Source organism: Papaver somniferum, chromosome 2 (assembly GCF_003573695.1).
Source record: "Papaver somniferum cultivar HN1 chromosome 2, ASM357369v1, whole genome shotgun sequence".
Lineage (NCBI taxonomy): Eukaryota > Viridiplantae > Streptophyta > Magnoliopsida > Ranunculales > Papaveraceae > Papaver > Papaver somniferum.
Genome location: NC_039359.1, coordinates 85,382,337 through 85,397,388, shown reverse-complemented (window position 1 = coordinate 85,397,388; position 15,052 = coordinate 85,382,337). Strand labels below are relative to the sequence as shown.

General features: G+C 35.0%; 1 protein-coding gene across 1 annotated transcript; it reads right to left on the bottom strand.

The window, feature by feature from the left end:
• Positions 1–3,021: 3,021 nt before the first annotated feature.
• On the bottom strand, positions 3,022–8,114 carry LOC113348271 (aspartate aminotransferase, cytoplasmic-like). The gene is made up of 12 exons (XM_026591982.1): positions 7,884–8,114; positions 7,734–7,805; positions 7,579–7,640; positions 7,390–7,473; positions 6,695–6,794; positions 6,478–6,598; positions 5,848–6,011; positions 5,611–5,748; positions 4,303–4,424; positions 3,894–3,988; positions 3,563–3,683; positions 3,022–3,297 (listed from the first exon to the last, which is right to left on the bottom strand). Exons 1-12 carry the CDS (start codon positions 8,097–8,099, stop codon positions 3,213–3,215), a joined length of 1,380 nt encoding a protein of 459 aa, XP_026447767.1. The 5' UTR covers positions 8,100–8,114; the 3' UTR covers positions 3,022–3,212.
• Positions 8,115–15,052: the final 6,938 nt, after the last annotated feature.

The following is a 15,052-nucleotide window of genomic DNA, read 5'->3' as shown; positions in this document are numbered from 1 at the left end:
AAATTTCAGACCTTGCAATTTAGTTGCAAAAATATAGCTAGGTCTACCATAAAATGTTAAGTTTTCCTATCAAATTTTCATTTGTTCTAAGAAAGCAGGATTAGATAAGCAGGATTTGGATTTCTCCTGAAGTATATAAATCTATTATTTTCGTAAATAAATTTACTTTTCATATGCACAAGAAGAAGTTAATTCCTTTTTATTGTTACCTAGTTAGGATAACTAGTTGCTAAATTAATGCAGTTCTACACAGAGGGCACACTTGTCTATGATCATAGTCAATCCAAATATCTAAACAGCTTCCACAAAAAATATGGTTGCATGACATTAATTGTATGATTTCTTAATTACTCCTGTACTCACTGAGACAAATAGCACATGTATGACTGGTGCAGTTGAAAATAGCTGGTAGATCTTTATCTTCCAGCTTCATAACAGGCATAATTTTCTTTGTCATATCTGCGGTCAAGAAAGAAGATAAGTTAAGTGTGGTCGGGCATAATCACTATGGGTTTGACAACAAAACGAGAGATCAAGTTCAAATTGTCGTGACGATTCGGTGATCACATCAAAGATCTCTATGACGAGATAAAACATGAAGCCAATTAAAGATACCGAAATTTGCATGTTCCTTGAGAGTGATGAAAGAATTGCCATGGAGGACAAATTTTAAAATTAAATTGTAAGAACTGAAGCAAATACTATTGTCATGTATATCCTAGAGAGATACATGGAAAGAGTTCCAAGGTTATGAGTTCTGTAATGAAAACTTGTTAAGCACATGCATAATATATAAATGATGTGATGCAATTGGGCTTGTTCACCTAAGTTGTGTTTGATAACCGGGAAAAGAAACAATTTCATCGAAAGTGTACGTATTCCGTGAAATCAGTATCTTCGGGGAGACAAGGAAAGATTTTCCATGAAATTAAGTTTAAAGCATATCTTCAGGGACGGAGGAAGGTGGGTGCAAGTTGGGTCCTCTGCACCCGCTACAATTTGAGTGCTCGTGAGAGTATAGTTGGGTTTCTTATAATTATAATGTATTATTAAGGCATAATTGAGATTTATAATTTTGTTTTGTTAAATGGTAAATTAATGAACTTCTAACCACTGGTTGGTTACTATAATCTTCTTTATGTTTACTCGAAGATATATTTCTGGAGAATAAAACTAAATAATAAAACATCTTTTGCCGAGGTGACTAACTGTGTATTTCTCTAAAAACGATCTGTTGGGGATCTTGATCATAAAAAACTTGAACTTAAAGTTTAAAGTAAATTCGTGGCCATTATTTTCTTTTCTTTTGTGTAACTTTTGATTTAGAAATAGACTATTATTTGATTCAACTTGGGTATTTTCAATTGTTTTTCTTATTCAAAAGTACAATTTCTCTTCTCTATAATCATAATTTGCGCAACTACACTTACACAGCTATACTAAGATTGGTTAAAATACTGATTAATCTGTAATGAAATCCGACCTTATCTTGAATTTGCGTCGATATGGTTTTCTCGGATTAAGTTATATTTTTATGTAATTTTGTTTGTTTTGTAGTGTTTTAGTTGAAGCATCCACGTTCTGCTTTCATTTTCTTTTGCTTTTTGGCATGCAACGTCGTTGTTGTCGGTTCTTTGTATCAATGTGCACGTTCCCCTCGTCGAGACCGCGGTAATTAGAAAGGATTAATGGTACTATACCGAAACTGGTAAGATTTTATGCCCTGTGAGCTTCCATTATTATTTCATACTGTAGTTTACATGTATTGCAGATTGAATGTGGATTAAATTTTTTTATTATGAATGTCGGAAGAAAATTTATTTAACCCAATAGCATATGAGTTTTGGCTCCGTCCCTATATATACAATTAGACCATGTTTTCTAATAAATGAATTTACGATTTCACGGAAACAAAATTTGTAATCAAACATGGAGAACCTGTTACTTCCATGGAAATATGACTATCAAACACATCATTGATACCTTGGAGTTCTCTGCACACACGAAATAAGTTCAACATTTTTGTGGTGCTAAAAATCGCGTATTGTGTGCCTTCTTAGTGTTAGCTTGGCTGCTTGTGTACCGTCACTTTCACTTCCTGAGGTTTGGTACATTTTGAAGACATTATTGTGATTTTTAGGAAGTAATGCTACGTTGACACCAAAAAATACTGGAGCTGAATCTCGTGTGAGAGAGCCCCTGGGACCCGCTGGAGCTAACAGAGGGTGGGCTTATAGGACTCACTAAAGTTTGTGTCTGTCGGTATTGTACACGGGATTTTGTCCCCGATAGACTAAGCATTATTGATTTTTAGGACATGTATTATATTGTGTTGGTAGTTCAACTTCAAAGGACGTATTACTGTTGGATCTGTCACATTATAATAACGTTTACAATTTCTACCATTTTGGTCCTAGTTCAGTAGTTCTTTTTTATAGGTTCCAAGTAACAATCAATAGGAAGCTATTTTTACCTGCATAATAAGTTTTTCATCGTGTGCTATCAGATGCAGACTGAAGAGTTATCTATCATCTTTGGAGGCGTGGTCGCGTTTTTTTTTCCTTTTTCCTTTTTATTTTGCTGGTCTTGGACGTTTGGTCCTAATTACGCCTCTCTCTGGTTTCTTGGGCTTTGGACATGTTTTCTTGTTTTTGTTTTTGTTTTGAGCTTCCGAGTCCCTTTTGTTGTTTTCAATGGATGTGTCCCTTTTCTTTCTTTTTTCTTCTTTTTGGAGGCAGATTATTACCCCGTTGAGATATTTTACAGGCCACCACATTCAAGTTCTTACTTTTAATACTAATTATTGATGTTTGATCAAGGTTTTGTTGACATGTTAAAATGATATACGTACTTATTTTTCTGAAATTTTATTGTCATATGCATTTGCTGCCTTCTATGGGCATACCACCTTTACAAACTCATCTTCCATTCAGCAAAAAAAAAAAAACTTGGTCTTCCAACAAGAGTCCATTTTGTTAGTCCACTCTATTAAAATCCTCGACTTCCAAGAGAAAAAGGAAAAACAAAACTCACATAACAGTTTCACTTCTATAAAAGATGGGGCAAATATCTCACTTGAGATTCAATCGAATTAGAAACTGCAGCTTCCATCACTAATTGTTGAGCTGTTTTTTATTGCAACAGAGAATAAAAATAAAATTAAAAAGCAAACCTCCGAAAGGCATCCTACACAGTTTGATACTAAGTTTTGCTCAACCCATACGGGTCACAGCAGCATTAATAGCGTCCGCAAGGTGAGGCACCGTCCTTGAACTTAAACCCGCCATGCTAATTCTCCTGCATGACAAGAGAATTCCTTTACAAATTCATGTTTCAAATAAGGAACAAAAAAAAATTAAAGATAACCGGTGTCTATAATATTGAATAGGTTTCCTCTAGGATCAACACGAAATGCGAGCAACACAGGAGACTTATGATATCCCATGAAAATGACATGGGATTCTGAACAATAGCCCATATTGATCCTGAGCATTGACCTTGCAATTGTAATTAAGGAGCATTGACCTTGCAATTGTAATTAAGCAAGCATAGAGACATTTACCCATCAGAAGTCATGTAGATGTGATATTCTCTAGTCATGAAAGCAACTTGCTCTTTATTCAAACCAGTGAAAGTAAACATCCCAATTTGTTTAATAATGTGACTCCAATCACCCGGTGTACCTGCTTACCAATAATCAACAATAACACATCACACACTAAACTTCTTGAGAACTTGAACTGATATTTACTATCAGAATTTTACACAGACCACAGAAAGATTAATGGACACTGTGCTTGAGATACAGAGACGTCTCTGTTGGAAGCTTTTTAGGTGAACAGAAAGAAGGTGAGACGTTGTTGGGTTTTTTGATGAACAAATTACTGCTTTACCTCTTGCACGTAATGCATCGAATAGTTGCTGACGCATACTTATAATTCTGTCAGCCATAGCTTTCAGCTCTAGAGTCCACTCATTGTACAAGTCTCTGTAAAAGCATCATGTTAGCATAGGATTCAGTTGACAGCCAAAGCAATAGTACGAGTACTGATGTATAAATGAATTTCATATACAGACTCTGAATCCATTTTATCTTTGTTTCAATATTTATAGATTTGTGAGCTATGTTACGAATTAGTTGTTCCTGCAGCAGGAGTTATATCACATGGTTCCATAGTCAGTCTAGTCTAGCCTTCAGAAAAAAAGAAGAAAGAAACACTCTAATTCTAAACTAACAAATAACATTGTATTATTAACTTCTATGCCTTAAGAGTCTTCAAAGCTGCTGGGTACGTTTATTACCTATCTTTCAGGACCGTGGCCACAATAGATGGGCCATGCACGGGAGGATTTGAATACATAGGCCTGATAACAAGTTTCAGCTGACTTTCAACTCTGCTAGCCACATCCGATGATTTGCAAACCTACAACCACACAAGTTTCAAAGGTTCTCATATAAATAGGAAGCTTTGTAAATAGAATAATAATGGTACTATTTCACGAGTTAAAAAGTACTCCAGACAGATTTTATGATTCCATGTCAATGTTGTGTGAGACTGAACTCTTGGAAATGGATGGAACAATTGGTTTCAAGGTTTTTGAAATAAATGGCGAACGTTGCCACAATAAATGTACCAACACTTGATCACCTTACAGATCCAATATATAAATAAATACATAAAACAGAATGCGATAGAGAAAACAAATCATGAAAATGAAAGAAAAAACGAAATAATCTATGCACCCTGTTGCAGAATACTTCTTCTTCCCGGACCTATCCAAAATCGACCTAAAATGCCAGCGTATTTTAACATAATACTATGCAACAGACTTCATGCATGATTCTTAAAAAAGGTGCGAGTCATTTTTATTATTACTTATATGCATTTTCATAATCAATCTTTATGAGTTCTTGGTACACCCTTTCAGTTTTCAATGTATACAAAGAAAATCATCTGTGACACTTCCCAAATAATATGAGACTAACAACATGATGACTATATCTGTATTGTTATAAAAACGGAGACAGTTATCCAGCCTAAGTAAGGATAATTATAAGCATGCTAAGAGGCATTAATAAGAATGAATTACAACTTCTTTATGCACTATATGTAATGCTTTTTGCATATTAATATCTGCTGCCGGTTTAGAGTCCAAGTTGATCCTTGTTTCAAGGAGTAACTTGATAAACAAAAAACTCCTTCAGAATGCATTCATTCAGCAGCACTGATCGAGCGGATTCATAAAAGCCAAACTGAAGTTTGGCACAATGGGTTTCAAATATATATATATAGTATGCTTCTCCAAATCTTCTTTTTAATTCCATTACTTAGATACCACATATCCAAGTAAAATTAATACACAGATTTACGAATTTGGAGATCAGCCCATCAAGAAATGCGATGTTCAACTGGCAATTTTGTTTTGTAATGAAGATGTAATGATCAGCATTAATACAACACATGGTAAAGAAGTTCATTTGACACCTTACCATGTCAGCGAACAATGTTCATGTTCTAGCAGAGTAATGTGGTAGGCATAAAGTATAAATGGTTTTCTAATTTAATGGGTTCAAGTATATTTTGCGTTTGAGGTGGTCAAAGAACTCACAATGCTGAGAGCCCCAACACGTTCTCCATATAGCCCCATGTTCTTTGCGTAACTTTGAGCAGCAAAACATTCTCCCCCATCTGATACAAACATCCGAATAGGCTGCGCATCTCCATCCAGGCTTCCACTTGCAAACCCCTAAAAGTTCGATAGAGTCCTCATTAGCAAACCCAGTTCATTGGACTTTGTATATTTATTCATATTAATAACATCTTTTACTCATTTGTTGATTAATACCTGGTAAGCACTGTCAAAGAAAGGCAATAGAGCTTTCGATCTCATTAACTTTCTGATCTGTTCCCACTGTTCAAGGGTTGGATCTACCCCAGTAGGGTTATGAGCACACGCATGAAGAAGAATTATGGCTCCTGATGGAGCAGAAGAGAGATCCTCCAGCATACCTATTAACAATGTTAAGGAGATATCATTCACATGGAGATAATAAAATCGCCACGAGATTCAGAAGATTGAGAAAATTTTAAATAGAGAGATCAGATAGGCATAAATATAAACCACAAAATAAGCAATCATCACAAATAGCAAAATCACATATTATTAACATGGACTGAGACCTTGCATTGTTGTGTCTAATACTATTTCTGATTGAGGTGATGTAATATAGGAATGACCAAGTGCTGAGACCGTCCTGTTAAGAAAGATAGAAGATATGGTACAGAGGATCCCCACATATAACTTGGGACAAGAAGACTCCCACCATGTAACTGGCGATGCTTATCATCCACAACTCTATCCTCCTCTACCTACAAGGTCGACTCTTCTTGAGCATGTTAAATGTGGGACTCCTAATTTGCACTGACTATTGTATGAGAAAAGGTATAAAAATTCAAGCAAAGACAAGAAAAAAACCTTGGAAGTCCAATCCACGTGTTTTTGGGTCATAGTAGCGATAATATTTCACAGACAACCCTGCCAATTGGAATACTTTGATATGGTTCCCCCATGTTGGCTGTGGAATATATATTGTTCGCTACAAAGAAACAAAAAGATGATTATGTTAGACTTGTCTCCTTATAACAGTGCTAAGCAATTAAACACTGCAGCAAAATGAAGTGTATTCCTGTACCTGATGGTAATGTCTTGCAAGAAATTCACCTCCCACCCTCAGCGAGCCAGTGCCAGACAAGCATTGGACAGTAGTAATCCTGTTCTCACGGATAGCAGGGCTGTTTACCGAAAAAGAAGAATATCGCATTCAGCTAAGGAACTCACTGAGTAAAATTCTAAACTGATGGGACTCTCACAGCAACGAACAAAATGGAGAGGGGCATATTCATAGAGCAGAGATTCTTAATGACATTACATAAATTGTTTGGAAGATCTATTAAATTTTTAAAAAATAGAATTAACTGTAGGGTGACATATGAGATAATTTCCTCAAGTCATGTCGAAAAAATCATGTCTACTCAAGCTTTTCTAATATGATCTTCACGCGAGCCTCTATAATCACAACATAATATCCTTGCTGTAATTCCTTTTCATTCGTTAATAGTAAGTTGATTGGCTCCCACTGAGGATGATCTTGGGCAAAACTATCCTTAAAAGACACAAACAACTTCTTCAAAATTTTAAGGTTACTCAAGACTATCATAGATCCTGATACCACAAAACAATTTACACTAGACTAAACATAAACATAGTCTATCGTAACCAAGCTACACATGACAGCAAGCGAAACAGCATTAATTTTGAAATCTAACCAATACAATATACACATTAACTACAATATAAAACACGAAGAAATTGTATAACTTATCTAACCTTTCAGCACCAAAAATGAGCTTGGCACTCAATTTGTTAAATTCTCCCAATCCAGTAATGGGAAGATACTCTTTCACACGAGACCTAGAATGTCAAACAAATGAAGTTTTAAATCCCTAATAATAATCATCACTAATTAGTAACTTCATAGACTACCAATACATTATCTAATCAATCAAAAACAGTTACCTGTCATTAACTAATATCTGTTCAGCTTTTCTTACAACATTCAATACAAGTGGTTTTCCTTCCTATTTATCCATCAAAATCACATAATCAGAATCAATTAAAAAAAAAAAGGAAAAACTGATTAAAATGAGGATTTTCGATTTTTTTTTTTTTACCTCAGTTCGATAAGCTCCAACTCCTAAATTCAACTTAATTGGACTTGGATCTTTATTATAAGCAACAGTAACCTGTTTTTAACAGGAAATAACAATCAATCCAAAGAAAAAATATATCAGCATGAAGAAATTGAACCTGCTTAGTATTACCCCTAAAATTGGATCTTCAGGAGCTTGAACAATGTGAGCAAAAACAGAATCACCATAAGAAGCAGTAGGATACATTGAGATATTTGAACTAGAGTTTTGAGATTCCATTGATGTGTCTCCGATATGTCTGATGAGAGTATTTAGTCTCCGATCAGTTGGAGAAGAACCGTTGTTGGCGCCGGATAACGGAACCGGAGTTGTTGCCTGTGGACGCATTTTAATTCAATTTCTTCTTTTATTTTCTTGTGTTTTAGTCTACCGTCGTTTTATAAGGATGGAAATTTGAGATTACGTGGCGAGCTGTAGAGGAGTGTTATCTGTTGACGTGTCATTTAATGATGAAGTGTGGGGGCTGCTAGACGTAGATGACGGGTAATGTTTATGCGGAGTCTAGGAGGATAAGAGTTTCTAGAATTTCAGCGGCACGTAAGTCAAGATTTGGCGTTGCGTAGGGATTGATATTAGCTAACCCATTCTGTTTTGGGGAATGGTGTGTACCGTTTGATGACATTTTTTTTCCAGTAAGAATACAAAAGAGGCACTTGGTTCAATGACAGTCGAGTCATTCCATTAATGCCGTCCTACTAAGATCTCCCAGTCATCTTAATCTGTGTGATCTTGTTATCCAGGGCCAGGGGTGTCAATGTGCATGCCTCACGATGGCCCTGGCAATTTTCGAATCGACGGAGCAATAGCTCCCGTGGGCTTCTTTTTGACGCTTGGCTTCAACAGCTATCTAATCGGGGCGCCTACCTCTTTCTCAGAAGAAAGCATTGTCCTACCGGTACCTTCATTCCTTCGGTATATGGAAAAAAATAGAAAAAGTCCACTTGTCTACTACATTTGTATTCCGCCATGCAAGCCATGAAGAAGTAGCTTTGATCTATCAAATCGCATCAGCTGGGACTGAATGAGGTCGTAAAATGGATTATCTTACTATATGGCAGGCGATAAAAGGAGAATGAAAAGACAAATGAAGAGGATTCTGTGCATCGTTTTGTGAAAACATATGCATGAATTTTGGAACCAGTTGGTGGTAATCAGCTTATCCATACATGACTTCGCCATTGATTTTGATTCCCAAAATTGTTCAAATCTTAGGTATATATATTGTTTGAAAATTTCACAATTAAGATTTCGTGGTTTTTTATTTTATTCAAATTATTTATTCATTTTTCTTTTTTTGAATAGAGATTTGAATTCTTGGGGCTGAAGATAAACATAATTAGATAATGTTCTGATCCTTAGAGCTGATTTTCAAGATACTTGTCCAAATTATTCTTTTTACCTTTTAGACACGTCAATTTTATGCTTGCTGTCGGAACCATATGATAAGAAAATACAGGCGTTGCTTGCATTAACCATTCTAACTTATTCAGATTCTTGTTCTTAACACAATAGATTCTACTTGTTACCATCTCAAACAAGGGACACGTAGCGCTCCGAATACCATTATCTTTATACCATGGGATTTGGGCATTAGGGTTCTACTTCCAAATGAAGTAGTTTAGCAAAAAAGATTAAATTTTCCCTCATTTATTCTCACCTTAACTCATTCAGACTCTGAAATATATCCATGGAATACGGTTCACTTTCAAGATGCTGTGATGATGAAATGGTAGACACGCGAGACTCAAAATCTTCCGCTGAAGAGCATGGAGGTTAAGTCCTCTTCAAGGCATAGAAAGTGTCGCTTGGAGGTAAAAGGCACATTTTTTGCTAGGGGTAAAAACATTAAAACATTAATTCTTTTTTAGCAAATTTCGGTTTTTGGTGCCGCCTAGCTTCATATTTTGCTTTTTTGGTCTTTTACCTAAAACCATTCGATAACAGCATCGCACTTCTTGCTCCGTATAGCAACGGCAGTGCGGTGGAAATGAAAAAATATTAATATCTCCACCCCTTCGGGATGCTCAAATGTGTAAACAGGATGGAACGTTTTCCTATTGATTCTCAAGTTCAACCTCATCCGATGAGCACCCCTTTGACAATGCTCGTCAAACTCTTGGATGATCGGCTTAACCTAAGCCGGCAACAATTATTTCATCTAACGATTATGATTCTCTCATCTATAAATTTAACTCTTTTCGCTTCCAAAATCACACATTCGATACTGATAGTTTCCAACAAATTTATTCACTCTAATTGCGAAAAGTAGCTCCAAGAATTCGCGCTCCTAAGTATACTCAAGAATAGGTTTCACATATTTGCAGAGCTTATGTTTTGCATATAAGAGAAACTATCCATAATAATCTTGTTGTAACGAATCATGTTTTTGGCATAACATTTTTGCTATGTTGTGCAAAGAAATGGGGAACCCGAAAATGCATGCATGACGATGGAGGATTTTCGTCTCGTTTTTAAACAATTAATAACGAAGTTACACAATTTATAGTTCTAGTAGTGCATACTAATTAACAACAATAAATTGAGCGATGAAACTGCTGAAGAAGTGGTATGATAAAAATTAAACCTTATTACTAGGTCCCTGGATTAGTTTGTTAAGTTATTCTAATACTTTCTTTTGTGTTATTTTTTTTTGTGAAATTGCAGGTACAAAGAACTCTACAGGCGTGACAGTTATCTAACGAAAAACCTATCGCTTACATTGCTTGTTCGTCATCCTTACGGTGCTTCACATACGCAATCCCTTTTTGTTGCAGGATGCTCCACCACCTCCGGCTGAATGGAGCGTTGACTCACGACATATAATTTAGTTCGGATTAATATAATGGATTAGTCTTATGCAGAGATTTAGTTAATTCTAATGAAAAGTAACTAAGCAGTTTATGTATTTGTAGTTACCTTTAATTCAATATGCTTTTATTTAACATAAGATAAGTCCAAACTAGTAGTGATATTATAATGGTACACAGACAATGATATTTTTATTGATTAAACATAGCACAACATAACACTTAACCTAAAACATATATTGACACTTAATTATTCCAATCCAAAGTACTCGGTTCCCTCGAACATTTGACACATATATAACATATTTTCAGAAATTATTTCCATATGTGTTTTGCTCTGTTGAATTGTATATATACATATAAGCGTGGAAATCAGGGTCCTAGCAATCAATCATTCGTGCAGATAATTCCTTTTATGGTGAACCTCTTCACACTGGTTGCACTTTCACTGCTCAAATTCGGTTTTATGTTTAAATTTTTTGCAAAGTTCTGATACCTTCCATCTTCTTTAGCTTTCACAACATCATCTAGGAACTGTGCTTCTTCACAACAATTAGGATACTGAAGATGCAAATACCCAATCCTTTCAGATTGTGATTCAGTGGCCATTTTGATGTCAGAGCAATCTTCTTATGAACACTTAGAATACATCCAAGGACATTGCATCAGACTATAATAATTATATATAACATAATGGACAAACTTCATCTTCTTATTGTATAGACCGTATGTTTTCTCGTTGCTTATGTTGGTGTCGGTTGTGAATGTTTTGGGTTTGTTAGCAATATATGGTTTTATAAGAAACTATATATTTGTTATTGTCATATCCCTTGCCCTAAAATTATATGTCATTAAGAAATTTCTCTAGATTTGGTTAACTATTATCTTCTTACTTAAAATATATTCATTCGTGAAATTCTAGTAAAAGAAAATCTCGCTAGTTATGGGTAGTAAAAGATTATGGTCAAGTCTTTTTCTTTTCTTCTCTGAAATCTCAAGAAATAGAATCAGCCGCCTAAACTTTTTCTTTTTGAAATCCTTAGCTCTCCCGAGAGAAAGTTGAAGGAGAAAGAAGATCGATACAAGGCCTAACGGCGATACCTGTTGGAGGATTATTTTCTTGCTACAGTTAGGTTTTCTAACTCTTATACCTTTTAAGCTTGATCCAATGGGGTTAAGAAGGTTTTAAGGAATCGGATTAAAAGAAAAAATATCTATATAGTTGTATTTTCCATTTGGACTAGTCTTAGGATCGCGCTAAGTGGACGGTTACATGATCATATGTGTAAGCGTTTTTATTAGCTGCCGAGTACAACGCGATGAAGATGACTACTCTTGAAGTTTTAATCGTACCATTAGTAGTCCGTGTAGTAGCGGTACACACAGTTGAGGTGATGCGCTTTACATTTCATTTACACTATATGGATGTAGGTGCATAACAATGGTCTTGCCCATAATCCTCTTGTTAGGTTATGTTGGATTTTCATGCGAAATATTTAGTTTTGTCTACTGTACAAGAGGTGTACGTTCCCACTGTGCCTTGGTTAATTTACCAAACTAAAGATTTAATACATTAGTTTACTGCCTGCACAATCCAATATACTAAGGCCTAGTTAATTGATTCGTCGGTTATGTACGGTATGCATCTACAGTATTATAAAAGTCCTTGTGTCTACAGGATGAACTCTTGAAACAACTGAGTGTGTTACGTTGTCAATTAATTTGATGTGTTCGTAGATTTTTTTTTCGTACCTAGGTTCTGTTTATGAAGTGTGATGCACCCATTTTTAAGATCAGATAATGATTAGTCGTCATAGTGTTTCAACGGATAAAAGAGGGAGTACAGTGGTTGATTTTTGGTGACTGTAATTTACTTTGTATGCTAGTTGTATTATCACCATTCGATGAGAAGAAACAATATGGTTATTTATTGCTTGCATAGTCCGTAGTTGGATCTGAAAAAGCGGGGGTCTAACAACCTCACCCAATATTTCGATTAGCAATATGTATGGACTAACTCCAATACACTTTTTAGAGAATCAACTAGACAGTCAGACTCAATTTAGATAAAAGTATATTAAAGAGTTAATATCTCAATCTCTCGATTTGATCTTTACTCAAGCAAATGGAAATCTGCGAGTCTTTATCAAATACTAGAGAGATAAACTTGGATGGTACCAAAGACCAATATCCAAGTGTCAATCAATTTAAATCAACAACCAAAGGTTGGATATTCTAATTGATTGATCTTAACAAACAACCTGTGATATTTCAATTATATAACAAAATATATTGTGGAATAGAAATAAAACATACACCAGAAATTTTGTTAACGAGGAAACCGCAAATGCAAAAAAACCCCGGGACCTAGTCTATATTGAACACCACACTTTATTAAGCCGCAACATACACTAGCCTACTACAAACTAACTTCGGTCTGGACTGTAGTTGAACCCTAATCAATCTCACACTGATTCAAGGTACAGTTGCGCTCCTTACGTCTCTGATCCCAGCAGGATACTACGCACTTGATTCCCTTAGCTGATCTCACCCACAAACAAGAGTTGATACGACCCAAAGTTGAAGACTTTAATAAACAAATTTGTATCACACAGAAAAATCTATGATAATAGATAAATCTGTCTCCCACAGATAAACCTAAGAGTTTTGTTCCGTCTTTTGATAAAATCAAGGTGAACATGAACCAATCGATAACCGGACTTATATTCCCAAAGAACAACCTAGAATTATCAGTCACCTCACAATAATCTAAATCATATGGTAACGAAACTAGATATTGCGGAATCACAAAAGATGTGACAAAGATGTTTGTGATTTCTTTTTATCTTGCCCCATCAGAGATATAATCTAAAGTCAATTATTCAATTGAACTCGTACGATAGAAAATGGCAAGATCAAATCGCTCAACTACAAGAGAAGTAGTTTTGTCTGGCTTCACAATCCCAATGAAGTCTTTCAGTCGTTAACCTACAGGGTCTCGAGAAGAAACCTAAGGTTAAAGGAGAACCGACTCTAGAAAAACCAACTAGTATCGCACAAAAGGTGTGGGGATTAGTTTTTCCAGTTGCTAGATGTCTCATTTATATATTTTTCAAATCAGGGTTTGCAATCTAAGTTACCTTGGTAACAAAGCATTCAATATTCACTGTTAGATGAAAAACCTGATTTAACCAAGCTAATATCTTTCAACCGTTATATCGAAACTTAGCTTGTCACACATAAATGAAATGTATTTCATTTAGATTTGAGTAACCGTACCTAAACGTGTACACTTGGTTGGTTCACAAATAGTTAACCAATGGTTAGTCATATGAGCACTTTCATATTAACCGTATTCATCTTCTTCACAACTATTATCCTGATCATATTTTTGATAGTGGCAAATAGAGTTGTCGTTCACTTGAAGTTGATGAGATTGATTTTTAAGGTTGAATTAAAGAAAATAATAAAACTAGCAAAAATATAAAAAATATGAGTAACAAGATGGAGGGACACTGGGACTCAGGATTTCACCAAACAACAATTTTTTGCGGTTCAAATATCAATTCTAAACAGTAATAGCTCATAAAAATTCATTGACTCTAATTCATTGCCTAAAGTAGATTTCGAAAATAATGGATATAAATCTAAAGCATGGGATATCAAAACATTTAAGAAAGCATAACCCATTAATTGAAATGACAACCATTCAACGAAAATCATAAATCAATTAAATAACAGTGCAAATAATCATAATAAAATTAATATAATTACCGCATTCATGAGATTTGGTTTCCTCCGTCGTCCCAGAAATGGGGTCTAGCTCCTCATGATAATACCAGAGACGATAATATGATTAAATAAATTTATTTTATTAATCACCATTGGAGTTATCACAATAAATCGTACAATCCTTTTTATAAAATAATAATAATCAGAAACAGTAGAAAATAGAATTGAAAATATTAAACTCCAAATGAAATAACGCTCTTGGCTCTGGACTACCCGCCCCTCCAAATGTGCTCTCTAGCTCTCTATTTATACACACAAATACACATTACTCAAATATATTCTTCCATAACTCCAAAATCTTCTTCTTTTTAATTAAAAATATCTACAGAATTTTTCCTTTATTCTATATATTTCTTTACTAAACCCAGATCTTCTTTAATTCGCAGAATAAAATCCAAGATAAAATCTTCTAAGGATATCTTTCTTGTTTAATACAAGATAACTTCCTTTTTCTTCAAAACTTCATGTTTATAAGGCAAGAAGATATTCTTATCTTAAAGATAATAAATCATTTACCGTTGACACCAAATTTCCCTCCAATTTTTCTTTTCAAATCAAGGAAGAAGATGAAGTCCCCTTAGCCAGTGTTGGGGTGCGATTAGCAGTTGGCTCCCTAGGGTGCCCCTTATCAGTTAGGTTCCCCTTATCCAAAATTGAGAGTCCGAATAACATGTGTCCTCC